At 47.9% G+C, this 18,158-nt stretch overlaps 4 protein-coding genes across 8 annotated transcripts in view; 3 read left to right on the top strand and 1 right to left on the bottom strand.

The window, feature by feature from the left end:
- Positions 1 to 1,855, top strand: part of PRDX1 (peroxiredoxin 1) — a 66,194-nt gene extending 64,339 nt beyond the window's left edge. For all 3 annotated transcript variants that reach the window (XM_058552286.1, XM_058552285.1, XM_058552284.1), the window contains exon 6: positions 1,498 to 1,855. In XM_058552286.1, coding sequence (XP_058408269.1) covers positions 1,498 to 1,583 — 86 coding nt within the window. In that variant the 3' untranslated portion in view covers positions 1,584 to 1,855. The remainder of the gene's footprint in view (positions 1 to 1,497) is intronic.
- A 1,481-nt stretch (positions 1,856 to 3,336) lies between these two features.
- Positions 3,337 to 7,281, bottom strand: MMACHC (metabolism of cobalamin associated C). Of its 2 annotated transcripts, XM_058552280.1 has the most exons (4): positions 7,197 to 7,281; positions 5,209 to 5,403; positions 4,310 to 4,462; positions 3,337 to 3,841 (listed from the first exon to the last, which is right to left on the bottom strand). In XM_058552280.1, the coding sequence occupies exons 1-4, from the start codon at positions 7,275 to 7,277 to the stop codon at positions 3,422 to 3,424; spliced, it is 849 nt and encodes a 282-aa protein (XP_058408263.1). In that variant the 5' UTR covers positions 7,278 to 7,281; the 3' UTR covers positions 3,337 to 3,421. The 2 variants fall into 2 exon arrangements, with proteins under 2 accessions (XP_058408263.1, XP_058408264.1); XM_058552281.1 differs by lacking the exon at positions 4,310 to 4,462.
- Positions 6,056 to 13,347, top strand: CCDC163 (CCDC163 homolog). Its single transcript, XM_058552289.1, is given in 7 exon segments — positions 6,056 to 8,265; positions 8,268 to 8,558; positions 8,653 to 8,734; positions 8,896 to 9,082; positions 9,196 to 9,260; positions 9,554 to 9,621; positions 10,688 to 13,347. Coding segments are annotated over 7 exon segments (1,077 nt in total). The 5' UTR covers positions 6,056 to 7,989; the 3' UTR covers positions 10,796 to 13,347.
- Positions 13,348 to 13,898: 551 nt separating this feature from the next.
- TESK2 (testis associated actin remodelling kinase 2) overlaps positions 13,899 to 18,158 on the top strand; it is a 145,086-nt gene continuing 140,826 nt past the window's right edge. For both annotated transcript variants that reach the window (XM_058552255.1, XM_058552253.1), the window contains exon 1: positions 13,899 to 14,200. The gene's annotated coding sequence lies outside the window, so the exon portion shown is untranslated. The remainder of the gene's footprint in view (positions 14,201 to 18,158) is intronic.

The following is an 18,158-nucleotide window of genomic DNA, read 5'->3' as shown; positions in this document are numbered from 1 at the left end:
CCCTTCAGCCCTTGGTAACTTCTATTTTCTGTGTCTATGAATTTGCCTATTCTAGATATTTCTTGTAAGTGAAATAATACATTTGTCCATTTATGTTTGGTTTCTTTCACTTAGTGTTGTGTTTTCAAGTTTCTCAAGGTTCATCCATGTTGTAGGATGTATCAGAACTTAATTCTTTTTTTAAGGCTGAATAATATTCCACTCTGTATACCACATTTTGTGTATCCATCCATCTGTTGATGGACACAGGATTGTTTCCACCTTTTGGCCATTTTCATTTTTTTTAGAGCATTTTTTTTTTTTTTTAATAAATTTTTTTTATTTATTTTCTCCCAAAGCACCAGTAGATAGTTGTATGTCGTAGTTGCACAGCCTTCTAGTTGCTGTATGTGGGACGCGGCCTCAGCATGGCCGGAGAAGCGGTGCGTCGGTGCGCGCCCGGGATCCGAACCCGGGCCGCCAGCAGCGGAGCGCGTGCACTTAACCGCTAAGCCATGGGGCCCAACACTTTATTTTTTTACTAGAGCCATCCTAGTGGGTGTGAAGTGGTATCTCATTGTGGTTTTGATGTGTTTTCTAATGACTAGTGAAACTGAGCATATTTTCATGTGCTTATTAACCATTTGTGTATCTTCTTTGGAAAAATGTCTATTCAAGTCCTTTGCCCATTTTTGAATTGGGTTTATTTGTATATAAGCAGATATTTATATATCTGTTATCAGATAACAGATAATATGAATAATGAAAATGTTTTTTCCTATTCTGTGGGTTGTCTTCACTCTTTTGATAGTGTCCTTTGATGTACAAAAGTTCTTAATTTTGATCAAGTCCAGTGTATCTGTTTTTTATTATTGCTTTTACTTACAGTATCATACCAAAGAATACATTTTCAAATCCAAGGTCTTGCAGTTTTACCTCCCTATATTTTCTTCAAAGAGTTAATGGTTTCAGCTCTTATATTTAGGGCGTTGATCCATTTTTTAGTTAATTTTTTGTATATAGTGTGAAGTAGGGTTCCAACCTCATTTTATATATGGAAATCCAGCTGTTCCAGCACCATTTGTTGAGAAGCATTTATATTTATTTTTAAAAAGATGTATTTGAAGCATGCATAACATTACAGAGAACATATGAATACCCATTTACCTATCTACTGTTAACAAATCTTAATATTTTGCCATATATGCCTTAGACAAATTATTTTTAGAACAAAGTATACAATTGAAGCTGTTACTTAATTTCTTTAAATTTCAAGTGCTGCATGAATAAATTAGGTATAATAGTATTAGGGCTATGGTGAGGATTAAATTACATGTTCGTAGTTAGCCTTCCACTAAAAGGCTGAATGATCTCCAACTATAGGGTAGGCTTCTTGGTGCCTGAGTGTTCAGGCTCTTTAGGGCTAAAATTTGGTTTTGAGGTATCCATTTGTCCATGGGAGGAGAGTAGAGCTCACCACTGAGCAGGTTATTAATTAGTAGTATCTTTCTCTTGCAGTGTGCCCAGCTGGCTGGAAGCCTGGCAGTGATACCATCAAGCCTGATGTCCAGAAGAGCAAAGAATATTTCTCTAAGCAGAAATGAGCACTGGGCCATTTTAGGGCCAGGCTGCAGTGGGCAGCCGTAACGAAACTTCTTTTGTTGTACTATTGTCATGCTTAAAATACAAGACCTTAGACTCAACCCACATATGATAATGGGACAGGACAGGCTTTTCCTGCAGGGGTTGGGGAGGCCAGCCTTCCTTCCTCTGGAGGGAATGGCCTGAGTTGTGCTGCGGGGCAGGCCAACTGATGTGTGCAGTAGTGGGGCATCACTTTTGATCTTTTGTAGTTTCTATTAAACTTGAACTGAGACCTTGTTGATTATTCATTTTAGGGGGCATTAGCCTTTGATTATAAGAGGAATTTACTCTTTGTTTTCCCTCTTTTTTTGAGCTTAACGTGTTGCCAAATCCTCCTCTTTTTGCTGAGGAAGATTGGCTCTGGGCTAACATCCGTGCCTATCTCCCTCTACTTTATAGGGGGCGCTGCCACAGCATGGCTTGATAAGCAGTGCGTGGGCCTGTGCCGGGGACCCACACCTGCAAACCCTGGGCCACCGAAGTGGAGCACGTGAACTTGTGGTTAAGTGGTTTACGCCCCCAGGCTGGCCCGTTTTCTCTCTTTTAGGGGAAAATAAGGAGTGAGAGCTGCCTTAGAATCAGGAAATTATATTGAGGGGAAATGCAAGTAGACACGGAATGGAACTGAACCAAGGTGTTGACATTTTGTTTCACCATATCTGAGGGAGAAGAGCGAGACCTGCTATAGTATTGGCCAAGGCACTGCAATTTATGCTGTAGGGTGGGTTGCAGGTTAAGGCCCCAGTGAGATTTCTTGGACATTAACCTTTACACTATTGGGAGGACTGCCATGAGAACCTGAAGCTTGGCCTCTTCTAATAAATGTCTGGTACTGGCTCTGTAAAAGATCAAAATTAGAGGCTTCTGTACCTTTGGAACTCAAAGAGGGAGGTGGGGGCAAACACAGGGCTGGTTTTTTTAGGGTAGGGCTTTTGGTATCAAAAGGACAGTGCTGAGTATTTCTCGATTTCCTTGGGTCCTGGCATTCATTTGGAGGGTACTCCTTTTTTGCTTCTCATTCATAGCATTGTCCTGAGGGAGGGTGTTGGGAGAAGGTGGGTTCCTCGTGGGCCCTCAGGCTAGGGCAGATTCAGAACTAAGGATTCTGTGTATCATGTGGTGCCCTTCCAGACACTTTTATCAGCTTCCCCAGTCTACCCACCCCTCCAGTATTCAGATAAACAAGACAGCAGCAGTACAGTATGCCCACTGGTCTAGTAACTGCTCAGCCGCCTCCATCCTGTAACACAGGGTTTTAAGAAGAGACAAGTTCTCTGACCTGATGTGTCTCTAGGTAGACTCCAGAAAGCATTTGGGCTGGGGACCCCATTGTCCTGGATTGTGTCCAACTACTTTACCCAGGGGAGGTGGAGGAATGTGGGACCTGATGTCTTGATAATAACAGCCTACACATGCTTACTATATGCCAGGCTGTTTCTGTTTTCTGTTTCTATTTATTCAGTCCTTAAAACAAACCAGTGAGGCAGGTACCATTATTTAAGGGCTAGTTGCCCCTTAGTTAATAAGCAGCATCTTGGAGCACTGCAGAGAAATGGTAACAGGCAATAATCCCATATTCCAAAACAGGTGGGAATTCTGGATCAGCCTTGGTCTCTTGATTTGTGTCTTGACCAAACTTCTTTGAGCCTTGTTACCTTAATTGAAGATGTCTACTATAATTCTTTTATCAAAAATAATCATCTTCTACCCAAAATAAAACTCTTGCCTTGCCAAAGCCAAATAAGTTTTAGCAAGTACCATTGTATCATAAATAGGGATTCCACAAGGGAGAAGAGTATTACGGGCCAGGGGAGGTAGGTGGTGAGACCCTGGGGCTGAGCCAGCCCCGGACTCGGCTGGGTTTCTGAGGCTTCTTGGCTGTGAGGGTGGTAAAGGGAAACTCAGGGGATGAAGAGCTAGGCTCCTCTGAGGGCTGGGCCAAGCCTAACAAAGCCAAGCGTTGGGCAGGTGGGGTGGAAAAGTAGGCCTTCTGCTCTTCAGAGTAGCGCTCCTGGGGTGTTACGGCATCCCGGTAAGTCCAGTCACGCCAATGGAAATTGAAGCCTTCAAGTAGGGTGATTCGGTCAGCTCTGGCAGGTACACAGTCGAGAGGCTCTTTGGGTGGCAGGTGTGGCACCTCTATTCCTGGCAGCAGCAGCACCCCTCGAATGGCAAACCAGCCCCCAAATCGGGGATGTATGCACACACCTGCTATGTGCTGGGAAGAGGGTAAAGAAAATGTCATGGAGGTCACCAAGGCACCAAGTCGAACTACCATCACTTCTCAACAGACACTGATTCCATGTGTAAGCCTCTGTCACTTTTGTGGCTGGCTAGCCAGCCCCCATTCCCTCTTCTGGACAACCCTTTTCATGAGCTCACTCTGGCCATAAGGCAGGCTTCCTTGAGCTGGGCCTCAATCAACTTCCAAGTTTCACCGCTGGTCTAGTAACTAACTGCTCAGCCGCCTCCATCCTGTAACACAGGGTTTTAAGAAGAGACAAGTTCTCTGACCTGATGTGTCTCCAGGTAGACTCCAGAAAGCATTTGGGCTGGGGACCCCATTGTCCTGGATTGTGTCTAACTACTTTACCCAGGGGAGGTGGAGGAATGTGGGACCTGATGTCTTGAGCAGCCTTCACCGTTTTCTTTCTCAGTCCCTACTCATTCACACTTGGCCTCTGACCTGGGTCCCCCAGGGGTCAGCCTCCACATCCTGTCGTTGGTAGTAGTAAGCAGCCCCTGCCACATGAGCTGCCGTCTGAGCCAGAATCTTGGGGCGCCGGTTAGGGTGAACCTCATAGTCAGCGATGACTTCCATCTGCAGCTCTGGGAGGCTCTGGGATAGAGGACAAGACGGAAGCTCCTTTCAGCATGAGAGGAATCATGACCTTGTCCTAGAGAGGCCTAATTTGTGTTATCATGGTCCTGTCCTTGGAAGTCATGTTTGAAGGGAGAATGTGACCTTCAACTTGGAGGGGGATGGGGGGAGCTCCAGTGTGAAGAAAATGATATTCTGTCTAGGAGGGCCCATGTTTGAAGGGAAACACACAAGGTCTTCCTCAGAAACTTCCATTATGAGGGGTGACTTGGCTCTGCCTTCCAGAGTCCCAGTGTGGGGAAGACATGGCCCACCTTTGGGGAGACCCAGTGTATGTGTACATATGTATGTTTACATGTGAGTGTGTGGCAGGGGAATATTGTTCGGTCCTCAAAGGGCCCCAAAGACAGCATAAAGCTTCCAGGTCTAGGGCAGACAGGTGAGAGATGCCTGGGGGATGTTCGGCTTATTCCTATTTCACTAGAAAGCCAAGGGAAGTCTGGTCTGAGGTTCATATAGTTGCCCATCAGTGTAGGGTAAGTGATATTGATTTCAGACTTTGGGGGCTGCTAGAAGAAGGTGACCGGACCTGGGGTGAGAAGGCAGAATGGGGAGAGATCACAATGTCAAGGCTGGCTTTAGGATATCCTTCTACTTGGGAAATGGCTCCTAGCCCTAGGTAGGTCTAGATCCTGCATTGAACTTGGAAGAGCTGGAAGCAGCTGCAGATTTGGAAGCTGGGGGAAAATATGAGCCTTGCTCACCTCTCTAACACGGCCCAAGTGGTAGGCCACACACTGGTCCACAGGGTCAGTCAGTGGTCGGAGATGGCAGCTCTGCAGGAAGGGCTTGAGGGCCTGGTCAAACATGGCAGGTGTGCTGAGTACCAGGAAGGCCAGGGTAGGTCCTGGCAGGGGCAGGTGGAAGGCTGGAGGCAGGAGTCCATTGTACCATGCCACCTGGAACAGAGAGAAAATTCAGGCCACGCAGGAGGGCAGGCTTAGGCCTTACCCAGGCCCATACCTTAGCCTGGCATTCAAGGCCTCATGTATCTTGCCCTAGCCTCCATCTCATTCATTCAATCAGTGAATTTCTACTGATGCTGTGTGATGTGTGTTTATGGGGGACTTGTCTTAATTTGACAAGGAGGTTAGAATAGAGAGGCAGAGAATTCATGAACAACTAAAAACAAAAAGAAATTGATTGTATTGTGATTAACACAGTGACAGGGCCAGATGAGGGTCCTCTGAATTAGAAAAGGCTTCTTGGAAGCTGAATCTTGAAGGCTAAGAAGGAAAGTGACAGGCTAATGTAGGGAGGGGGAATCCGATGTGTATTCTAAATAGAGGTAACAGCATAAACAGACAGGCAAAAAGTACAGGGCATATTTGGAGAATAGCAAATTGTCTAGTTTGATAGAAGTGAAGGGTCTGTAGAGGGGAGCGCAGGGAGAAAAGGCTGGAGAAATCAAGTAGGACTGAGATTGTGACTGGCCTTGAATACCAATTTAAGGAATATGGGTCTAGTTTGGTGACAATGAGGGGCTAGCCATTGCAGATTTAAGAATGAATCAATCTGCTGCAGTGTGGAGGATGAATTGGAGGCAAAATGACAGCAAGGAGGTTATTGCAGTAATCCAAACAAGAAATAGTGGCCTGGACCAGGCCATAGACGGGTTGGATGGAAGGGAATGGATTTGGGAGATTCAGGAGACAGATTCCTAAAGGTCTTGGTGGCTGATTGGATGTGTGGGTTGGGGAGATGGGAGAAGCAGGAGCTTAGGATGACTGGCAGGGCTGCAGATGGCTCTGTTCAGTACAATAGCTACCACTACCCAGGTCCACCTGACCCACTAGATAGGCATCCTCATTCTCCCCCATACCTGCCATCCACCACTACCTCCACCCCCTTACTTAAGCTGCTTCTGATATTTGGGATGTACATAACCCTCCTTCCTTCCAATCTATCTTTTCATATATAGCTCAACTCCATTTTTTCCTGGGAAGCCTTCCCTCTTAAGCTCTTAAGCTAGACCCAACCTACCTCTTTGTCTGTATCATCTCCCCGCACTGCTGTGGGCCACTCAGTGGAAAGGGTGAGAGTGGGCTCTTAAGAATCAGGCTAAGGCTCAAGCTGAGTTGATTTAGCTTTGTGTCCAAGCATATAGCTCAGGGCAGCGGTCACTAGATAAGGGGGAAGGGACCTATATAAACAAGGGTAGGTGGTGGTGCCAGACTTGTGTGTCAGGCAGGCGTATAGAGTTTTTATGCCCAGCCACGCGCTGGTGATTGACAACATCACAAATTATCCTTCTGTTGGTTGATGGAACAAACCAGTCAATTGCTTGTTCAACACCAGGAATACCCTTCTCTCCTCAGATGACCTAAATCCTAGCCATGCAAACCTTCCAGGCCTTGCCCTCTCATAACTCCTTCAGGAAGCTTCCAAAGTGACTTTGGCCCTGCCGGTCCCTTTCTTCCTGTAAATTATGTAGGTGAAAGAACCACAAGGTTACTGATCACACGGTGTCTCCCATTCATAAATCCCGCATTATATGGAGGTAAAAGGACAAACGTGAGACTGCTTCTCTACATTTTTAACCCAAGCTCCCGCTGACATCCTGTCCCCGTAGATCAGATGGACACGGGGCCAGAGTAGCTCGGGAAGAATCAGAGGGCTCCCGGGCCTCACGCAGGTGGCACCGAGGCCATTCATACACCTTGCCCTAGTACCGCAAGAAGGATACACCAACCTGGAAGGGGTAAACCTCGAAGCCAAAAGGGCATAACGTGTCCTCTATCTTCTGCTTCAGCTTTGCGACTTGAGGCTCCATAGCGCACGCTACACGCTGAGCTTGCTGGGGAATGGAGTCTCAAGGACAACCTGGGCCGTTAAGTTTCAAGGTACTTGGACTCCATTTCCCAAGAACTACTGGGACCAACAGCGGCACAGCGATAGCTCTGCGCGATGCATGCTGGGATACGTAGTTCCTTTGGTCCTTAGAGACAACCGCCACAGAATCAGAAAGACTCGGTTTCCCGGCAAGCTTCAAGAGGGGGGATGTGAATGCCCATGTAGCTTCCTGGGAAACGTAGTTCGGCAGCCTCCAACGCCGGTTGTCTCCTCCAGAGGCGAACTCAGTTTCCCAAGTGGCGCTGCGGCAGCCAGTCCGAAGTCGGACCTGCCCGGCCTGCCCGAGGGTTTGAACCTGGCGGCGGTAGTAGACGCTGGCACAGGTTCGGCATGATGGCGCCAGTGTCCTTGATCTGGGGAGGTCTAGATCAGGATTCGGCACCTTCAACTCCCACCTGATATTTGCATATCTGAGTATCCTGCTTCTCCCCCAGTTCCCCAAGAACGCCGCTCCCCTGATTAGTCCCAGAGGCTCACTTTTGGTCTGATATTGCATCCCTACCCTTAATATTGCATCCCCACCCCCGCTTTTCCATCTGACGTTGTTTCCTTTCCTGGGCTGTGCCTCGGGTGTTCTGGGCTGGGAGAGCAAGGGCACAAGACGCCAGGCAGCCAGACCCTTGCCGCAGGCTATGAGTAGAGGCCTGAGCTGGTCTGAGCAGCTCGACGCGCTTCTCAAAGCGACTGACAGAAATGTGGCCAGGATTAAGGTGAGGGGGTGCCTGAGGCCCCCGGTTTGGGGGTGTGGGTTAAGGGACTCTAATATAGAGCTCATTGGCCTGTGCACTTGTGTCTTGTGTAGCAGCAGCTGTATCCGCTTGGGGTTTCCACCGCAGGTAAGTATTGTCCCTTTTTTTACCCCCCAGCCTTTTCTCTTTCCAGGATCTGCCTTTTTCCAGTGCCTGTACCATCCACAGTTCCTTCCAAATTCCAGCTATTTCCTTTGCTGAACAAACGTGTTTCCCCCCACACAGATAAGCCTTGCTCTTGTCCCTTCCTTATTCCCTCAGCTGGAGACCTGGCTGGGACCTGGACTTCCCCTCATCACTTGCCTCCCCAGTCACGAGTCCGAGCACAACAGCCTTTGGCTCTAGAGACTCCTGTTGTCCCAGAGAGGCTGAGTTGGGCTGAGGCCCATAGTGCATCTTCTCTCTGGCATGAAGTTACTGTTCTCCGATCCCAGCTTCAATCCCAGGCTAAGGTGAGGCGTATGTGTGGTGTTTGTGTGAGACGAGGATACCAGGGGTTGGGGAAGCCCTTTACACAGTAGCTCATAGGTGTTTCTGCCTGGGTAGGTAACTGAGGCGCTAAGGCAGGCTGTGCAGGGCCTACTGGAAGAGCGAGAGCAGCAGAAGTACCAGATCTGTGCCTTGGAAGGTATCTGGCCAGTTCTTTTCTTCACGCACACATCCTCATATGCATGCATACAATTTTATTGCACACTTATATGTGTGCTTGTGTCTTGATTTGCAAGTGGAGTCTCTAGGCTCATGTGTGAAGCTTTTAGAGGGGCTGACCCGCAACTTGTCCCACTATAGCATCACTAAGGTTGCTGCAGGGGGCCCCAGAGCAGAGGGCCCTCCTCCTGGAGCAACGCCTGGAGGGGCTGAGAAGGGAACTGCAGGGCCTTCGAAGCCAGGTGCAGGAACAGGCCCAAGCCCAAATACAGACAGGACCACGAAAGTGCAGTGCTACCAGTGGCCTTCACCAAGAGCTGCAGAATGAGTAAGTGATGGGCAAGACCTCTCCTTTTTCAGGCCTCTGAACTCCTGGTACTCTGGTAGCCTCTTCTGGGCTTGTTGATTGGCATTAGAATGACACTGCTGTTATCCTTGTAGGCAACTGCTGTGGGAGGAGTCAGAGATTGTGCGGGAGGAACTGAAGTTGCTGCGGAACCAGCTGAGTAAGTAAAAGATTGGGAGTGGGTATGAGTTCACCTGTCCCCTTTTCTGGAAAGCCTTCTCGCTTTCTCAGTAAGTGGTCATAGCTCTGACTACTTAAGCTACTCAGAAGTCTGGCCAGGTATTTTGTCGTGCCTCTGATGGTATGAGTCTAGTCTTCCTAGTCAGCTTGGAAGCTTCCCAACACCTGGACCAGAATGCTTCTGTCTCAGTTTCCAGCACCAAGCTGGGCACAAGGCAGGGAGGGGAAGGGAAGAAGTTGGAGAACAGCCCCCTTATTTTCTTTCATCTGCAGGCCAGCACCAGGAGCTGCTGCTGAAACAGATGGCTGAGGGACGGCAAGCTCAGGTCCGCAGCTGGAAGGTAGGCCCAGGATCAGACCTATCTCTTCATTTCTTCCCGCGGAGGCCCCTTCCTTTTTCTGTCTGTCCTGTTCTGCGGGTAGGCCAGGATACCCTCTCCCACCCCTATCTATTCCTCTCTTCCCTGTGCTGACTCCACCTCCCTCCAAAGCTCTTCTTCCCAAGCTGTCTGCTCCAGGCCCTGAGAAACTATCCAACATGAGGGTTCCAAGTGTGTGGAAGAGGCCAATCGTGGGGTTCCTCCTGGAGAGGGAGGGGTTTGGTCCTACCTGGGCCCATGGTCTGCCAGATGTTGGAGGAGCTGCAAAGTGTCAAGGTGGGCAAGGGTCACGCTCTGGAGGCTGCCAGGACAGAGGCTCAGGATGCCCAGCAGGAGAACGACCTCCTCAGGTCAGGGGGTGTGGGTGCTTCTGGCAGTGGAAGGGATTTGTCTCACAGAGGCCAGGCGTTGGGGATCCTAGATTTGACGTGGACTGGTAGGGGTGGTATGAGTATCCGGGTTACAGCCCATAAGGGCAGTACTGGGCATTCTTTACTTGTCACTGACATACCTCTATATGTTTGGAGGATAAAGGGGGAGGAGACTAGAGTCCCGGCCTCAGGAAGTAGTGCAGTTCTGTGTTGGGAGGGCCCCCTTGACCCACCATCACCATTTTTGCCTCTGATTCTATTCCCCTTTCTAGGACTCCTGTTCACATCCTCCAATCTAAGCTGCCCCTGGCTGCCACCTTCGCCATGTCTCTTTCTTCATCCAGCTCTGAAGTCAGTCTTCTGGACAGTAACAGTAGCTGGGAACTTTTAAGGAAGCTAGGTGGGGGTCAGGGCAGGGATCTCAGTTTTGGGGGAGGCTGAATCTGAATGGTGCCTTGATGTCAGCTGCCTAGTTGTTTGGCACCGGGTAGAATGGAGTTGCTGCCTCTTTCTTTGTGAATCCATCAACTTCTGTTGCTGCTTATCCCAAGTCAGGTCTGTATGTCTCTCCCCATCAGACAGACCCAGGGCCTAGTTCTGTGTGTATCACAGTGCTTGCTGATGGTTTGTTCTCTTTTCTCTTTTTCTTCTCTTAGTTCTCCAGGGGAGCACCCTTTCTAACCTGGAGCCCAGCAACTTGCAGCTCCAGGCCCATAGCCTTGAGCAGGAGGACCTATCCTTTAAGGACTCCAAGATGCTCCTGAGTGACCTCTAAGGACTTGTAAGAGTAGTAGGATGAAGTCTCCTTTGCTCACTTTCTCCTCCAAGGCCCTGTTTCTAGGCCCCCTGCCCCTCCCCTCTTGATCTAGCGGGTATCTGCCCTCCCTCCTGTGGCTTGTCACTGCCTCCCCATCCCTGCCCACCAACTGCAGTAAAATAAAATGGTTTAATCCTCCCTGATGTGTTTTCTGTGAATAAGCACCCACATGGGATAGACTCAGCTATCCCTTTTCTTCCTCCTGTTACTTGACTGCTTCCTGCCACCTCTTTCTCTGAAATCCAAGTTCATAGACACTTATAACTGTACCTTCTGAATGTAAGCCCTATGCTCAGTGGAACTTGGAAGGAGATGGGAGATCCCATTTTGGTGGGTAGAATGAGGTAGGACAGTGCTTTGGGGCAGTACTGCCGTGGGGATGCAGAGGAGGGCAAGACATTCTGGTGGGCCCTGGACCTGGGCAATAGGAGGCTTCCTCTCCTCGTCTCCAGCTTCTGCCTCTTGAGGCTCACTCCGGTCCCTCCACCCCTCCTTATCCTCAGCAGCCCAGCCTGCATTTCTGTAGCAGTCTCCTCCCTGGCCCCTGTTCTTTCAGTCTCTGCCTCTAATCCAGTGGCTTTCAGAATTTTTTGACCTTGACCTCGACCTCCATTCAGAAATACAGTTTACATTGTTGACTAGTAAACATACATGTATATATTTATTAACTGAAACAAATTTCATGATTCAATACTTATTCTTACTAGGAGTGATACACTCTGATATTTCCTGTTATATTTTAAAACATGCCTTGTGGCTATTGGTTCTGATCCTTCCACCACTTGGTTGCTCTCTGGAAAGTATAGGTAGACTAAGGGCAGCTTTACTTTCTCCTTACCTGGGCTTTGTATTCTAGATAGGGCAGTCCAGGATTTCCTTAGAAGCAGCAGCATCTCTCTGAGGTCTCATGAGTCTTTCCCACTGCTAAATACAGTCATGCGTTGCTTAACAATGGGGATGTGTTCTGAGAAATGCATTGTTAGGTGATTTTGTCATTGTGTGAATGCCATAGAATGTACTTACACAAACCTAGATGGTATAGCCTACTACACACCTAACCTATATGGTACTAATCTTATGGGACCACTGTCATATATGTGGTCTGTTATTGACTGAAGCATTGTTCCATGGTACATGACTTTATAGCCAAAAGATAATGCCATTCATCCCCTAAATGGATGTTTATTGAGCATAATATATATCAGTCCTGGTATGTATTTGCCTGAGCTAAGATGTGCAGTGGGCCCATGTAAAGGTTTCAGTCTCTTAGCTCAGTCTAGGTGAGAAGAGAAGACAGTTATCTGAAATAAAAGCATAATAAAAGGCTGAGGTGAGTAGGGCAGGAACTACTTCCTGTTATGGGGTGCATTCAAAGTCCTGGCCTAACTAGCAGACAGGTCATGAAGAGTGGGCCTTTGACACCTGAATAGCTATGAGGCGATCCTTCAGCATTAGGGAGACTGCTGAGAGTGGAATGGTAGTGATCAGACTTGGGTCAAACAACTTGTTCAAAAAAATAAAACTTCCCATCCAGGCTCATCTTCCTGCTGAAGCAAGTGCAAGGAACCCCTGTCTTTTACATCTTTCACTGGGCAGGTGATACATCCTGCCTGGTGGCATTATTCGATTGTACTTGCTACCAGTGCTCTAGTTATTTATCAACTACTTTGCATCAGGTTCTGTAGGAGACAAGTTTGCAAGGATGCCAGGGCTCCAACAGAAATGTTAAATAGTACTGTGGAACAATGGTATTTGAACTGTCACCAGGGGGCAGCACATGATTTGTTGCCAGAAGAATGATACAGAAAAGGCTTTGGGCCAAGGGGACTGGGCTAGGGTGATCTCTTTCCAGTCACAGATCCTGTGAACTACCAATTAATCTTCCTAAAACATGTCCTGTTAAGGCTACTCGCCTGCTCAAGAACTTTTGATAGCTCTCACAGCATAAAAAAGAAAGGATAAATTTGGCATGTAAGCCCAACCCACATTTAACCTCTTCTTTCTCTGTTTTTATCTGCTACCACACATCTTTCTGAAACTTTATTGCCACCAGGAATGCACACTACCTATACTCCAACTACTCAAATCCTGCTCATTTGTCAAGACACTTTCAGTAGGAGGCAAGTCTAAAGACGTCCGAAAGGAGGTTTCTAACCCGAAGGAGTTCTCCCCCCATATGGGAAGAAGGCCCATACTTCACTGTTTTTTTCGCCTGCTCTTCCTCTTGAAGCCCTAGTCCTGTTCCAATGTGCTCAAGCATGAGATTATGAGCGCCAGAAGTCCAGGCATATGGAAAGATGTGCCTGTTGAACAGCTGAATAGAATTCTTATTCCCCACCCAGCTCTTTCAAAATCCTCTGTTTTCAAGCCATCTCAAGTGTTACCTCCTCCACGAAGCCTTCACCGAATCGAATCTCTTAAGTCTAGATGAATTGCTTCCTCAACATTTTGTTTAACCCTACCCATTGCTCTTACTATCTCAAGTCGCTAATAACCAAGTATCAGTCCCCCCGCCTCGTCCCCCCGGCCCAAACTGAGATCCTGCAGGACGCTGCGTTCATATGGCTTTTCTTTACTGGGCTATACCTTTCACCAACCCAAAAGCCGCGCTGGTCGAATCTATTTTCTGTTGGCTTTATCAATTGCCAATTGCTTATATGTTTGGCATTTTGATTGGTCCATTTTGTGTTTACTGTCCCGCCCTCTGAGAGGCTCCTGGACTTGGGTTTCCCCCCAGGTGTATTCCCTCCTTCTTGGTTCCGCCTTGCCAACACACTGCCTCTTCTGTTTTTACCTCTACTTCCTTCCTATTGGTTCCCTTCGTCCTCTGGAGTTGGCGCCTAGGGCTGTTGATTGGCTTTTCTGGACGCCCATTGTGCCCACCCTCATACCACGTGGCATTCCTAACGCTAACTGGGCAATTCCGCTAGCTCATTTATCAAGGATTGACGACTGATTGGCTGCTCTGAGGCTGAGGAGGGGCGGGGCCCGTCGGAGCCCCGCCCCCAGCTGTCCTGCCCGCTCCGGCAGGCGTTTCAGTCGCTCTCGGCCAGGGAGCCCAGCGGAGCTTTCAGCCGCTGGCTCTGGGTCGCCGGTCGGATCATCCTCCTGGCTCCGCCAAACAGGCGGGGGGAGCGGCCCCCGACTGCGGGGCCATGGCAGTAGCCTCCTCGTCCTCCTCCGCCGCTAGCCCCGCCGAGTCGCCGGCATCTGCGCGAGGGACCCCCACCGCCTCCACGGGCTAAGAGCCGCTGCCGCCTCCAAGCCGTGAGGGCTACTATGCTCCCTCTTTGCCGCCGCCTCCCTCTCCCGCCGGTGCAGGCCCCCCTCTGGCTGCTCAGTCCCGCCTCAGGTAACGCCGAGAGAGCGCGTGCGGCGCACGCTCAGGGCTCCCCGGCCCGCGCGCGGTTGCTGCACCCGCCTCGGCTCAGAGCATTGGCGCTCGGGGCTCCTGGCACCGACAGCACCCCTTCGCTTCCCAGGGTTCCTCCGCTCAGCGGCTGGGGGCACTCCTCGGCCCCTTCCCCTTCACTTCCCTCGCGGTCCCGGGACAGCGCCCCCCCCTTCTTCCCGCGGAGGCCCGGAACCCGTTAGAAGTTCCTTCAGGTCAGGGACCTGGCCCCGGACTGCTCTCAGGGACTTTCCTCACTTCAGAGACCCAGGAATCCTTTCTTCCCTCGGAGAACTCCTGTTCCGGCGACCTCCAGCTCCACACTCAGCGCCTCGGCGTCTCAGCACTCCCTCCTCCCTCAGACCGGGGCTCCCTCGCTTGACTTGCCTCCAACAGACGCTTCCCTCCAAAACATCCCCTTCTGCCCTCGCAAGATTCTTCCTCCCATCAGACGCTACTGTCTCCCTCTCTTTTCTCTTCCCCCCATCCCTCGTTTTCTCACTTCTGCCTTTTACCCTTCACTTTGAAGACTCTGGACTAAGCCGGTATTCACATTTAGCTAGAAATGAAACCCAAGTTTGCTTAGTTTAAAAACCTTTCAATTTATACCTCTGAGGAAACCTTGCCGAAGAATTTGGACTTTATTTTGTGGCATGGGGGAGCCGCTGAAGGCTTTGTAAGCAGGAGTTTGGTATGATTGCTTATCTCTGGTAAAAGTGTGGAGGAAGAATTGAAAGTGAAGACTGTGGAGGCAGAAAGCTTAGGTAGACAGGAAACTAGTGTGCTAATGCAAGTCAGAGGGGATGAACTGGAATAGGGGTAGGAAAATGAAGGGAATGGCATGCAATTCCATACGGTTTCAGAATAGAGTTGAGAGGATTAGTAGTGGGAGGTTCTGACTTGGCTGATGGGATGGATTAGTAGTGTTAATTGAAACAGGGAACATAAAGAAACAATTTTGAGGGAAGGTAATGAATTTGGTTTTGGACAAGTTTAGTTTGAGGTGTTTTTCAGGTATCATTGTGGTTAGCTAGAAATTTGGGTCTGAAAATTGGGAGAAAGGTTGGAACTGAATACATAAATTTTAGAGTTAACAGAATATATGCAGGATATTTGAATCCTTAGTATGCGATGGTAATACTGAAAGAAGAGAAGAAAAGGGCTATGTACCAGAAGGAACATCATTGTTTGAAGGGTGACAGACACTGAGAAAGAGAGGTTAAAGGAATGGGACAAGAACTAGAAGAGAATGGCATTATAATAGAAGCCAAAGGAAGAAAGGGTTTCAAGAACGGGGGTGGGGGGGGGTGGGGGGGGTGGTGGGTGGTGGGGGGGTGGTGGTGGTGACTGGCAGTGTCAGGTGTTCCAGAGGTCAAGTAGAATGAGGATTAGGAAGAAACCACTGAATTTAGCAATTAGGAGATCACTTGTTTCCTTAGAAAGACACTTTATTTATTTATTTATTTATTTATTTCCCCCAAAGTCCCAATAGATAGTTGTATGTCATAGATGCACATCCTTCTAGTTGCTGTACGTGGGACGCGGCCTCAGCATGGGCGGAGAAGCGGTGCGTCGGTGCGTCCCCGGATCTGAACCCGGGCCGCCAGCAGCGGAGTGCACGCACCACTAAGCCACGGGGCCGGCCCCAGAAAGACACTTTAGATAGTGTGATGGTGGCAATGATGGCAGTAGTCAGATCATGATGGATTGAGAAGTAAAATGTGAGGCAGTCAGTATAATTACTTTTGCAACAAGTGTGATTATGAAGGAGAGCTGATAGTAGTGAAATATCTTTATTTACTATATACTATATGCCTGGTACTGTAAAGATGCTTTATAGATCACAACAGCCTTGTGGTTTAGGTATCAGTATCCCTCTTTTACAGTTGAGAAGACTATAGGTAAGAATTTGAACAATGTCCGTCTAGTTCTGAAACCTGTGTTTTTTCCACTATGGCACATGTGTGCTTTTCTTTTTAGTATGGGTGAAACAGTTTTGTAGGTTGAGGGGAAAATGTACCTAGGGAATTTGCTGGGCATTTCATTCTTTGACACCAAAAGGATAGAAGTCAAGATGGATAATGATGTGGTAGAAGGGAGAGAAGGTGAGGGAGTTTGACCGAAGGCCATATTTTCTTGGTGTAATCAGTTATCTGTGGAGAAGTCAATTATCTCTGGAGATTACAGGAACTATGGTGAGTTTCTTTTTTTTTTCTTGTGGTGAGTTTCTGACTTGAGTATTATGGCCATGGAAATCTCTAATGGAAAATGAAAGAGGAATGGATTAAGGATTTAGAAAAAAGATTACTGGCCACATTGAGGGCCCAGTTGAAGTTAGAAGTAATATATTTGTAACAGGGCCCAGTAGCATGGATTTTACGCTTTCTCCAGCAGTTTGCCTCCTGGAGGGCAAAAAATGATGTTTAGGTTGACAGGCTTGGAATTTACAAGAAAGGAAGATAAAATGAAGAACAACTTTACACAGCTAGTGATAGTGTGGGAGATGTGATGGACTCTGAGAGTCCAGGCTGGGGTTTTAAGAAGTAAAACCTGCAGAGAAGCTAGCGTACTTGGAGAATAAGGAGACAATCAGAAGTGTAGTTGAAGACCAGATTTTGTAAGAAATACAGAATGGAATAGTCGAGAGTTTAATATTTCAAGGTAAAAACAAAAACAGGATGTAACTGTCTCAGTGCTGTTGAAGGAGAATGGAGATATAGGTTACTGAAGTAGTGGGAGGTTAAGGGGCTATGAACTATGTTGAATATGTCATCAATATGGATGTCATAGTTGCCCAGTATGATAGCAGGAAATGGAATAGAGGCGATATTGGGTCCTGTAGGTGGGGCTGCTCGTCAAGGAGGGACCCGGAATTGAGTTGGAGGTTCCTTGGCATTTGTTAGATAGTAGTCTAGATGGTACAGATGTTTGTGTGTGAATTAATGTGGAGATCCTCAGATACTTGGTGCCCTGAATATATGATGTATTATTCTGTCATACAGATGTATATCTGGGATGGTCTCAAACACAAATCCTTTGCAATTTGACATATGATGGACCTGTTTAATTCTGTTTAAAAGTGTATATGTTGGGAGGCTAGGCTAAGGACTCTCCACCCCATGATCCCCAAAAACATTTTGTACTTACTTTTTTTTTTTTTAAATGAATTCTCTTTTTTTTGCGTGTGTGAGGAAGATCAGCCCTCAGCTAACATCTGTGCTAATTCTCTTTTTGCTGACGAAGACGGGCTCTGAGCTAACATCCATTGCCAATCTTCCTCCTTTTTTTTTCCCCAAAGCCCCAGTAGAAAGTTGTATGTCATAGCTGCACATCCTTCTAGTTGCTGTATGTGGGATGCGGCCTCAGCTTGGCCGGAGAAGCGGTGCGTCGGTGCGCACCCTGAACCCGGGCAACCAGCAGCGGAGCGTGCGCACTTAACCGCCAAGCCACGGGGCCAGCCCCTGTACTTATGTTAATTGTAAAAAGAAAATTACATATTTATATGCACTGATTCCCTGGCTTATTTAGAGTAGAAAGCTGATTTGGTTTAATGCTTTTTTCCCTATGTGAAAGTGTTTATAGATATATTCTTAGTGTCATACACTTCATTGTTCTGCAAAATGAATGTTGTGTTGGAATTTGAAACCTGTGATAAGACCTTTTATGAGAATTTCGTCTCCTTCCAGTAAATGAAGCCCAATTATTACACGGTATAGTGTGGGTAATGGTGAATGTTTTAGACCAACAATGGGTATTATACTATTTTCCAAGTCATCATATGGAGATGACTTCGGTGTGGTCTAACTAGGGTTATTTTTGCTGAGCACTCAGTGGGAGTGTTTGTTTCAGAGAAAAGCCTAGTTGTGATAATTTTTGAATCTTCCATTCCTGAAAATTTCAGAAAGGCAGTATGATATAA

The sequence above is a fragment of the Diceros bicornis genome, chromosome 13 (assembly GCF_020826845.1).
Source record: "Diceros bicornis minor isolate mBicDic1 chromosome 13, mDicBic1.mat.cur, whole genome shotgun sequence".
Taxonomy (NCBI): domain Eukaryota; kingdom Metazoa; phylum Chordata; class Mammalia; order Perissodactyla; family Rhinocerotidae; genus Diceros; species Diceros bicornis.
This window is presented reverse-complemented; position numbering and strand designations above follow the sequence as displayed.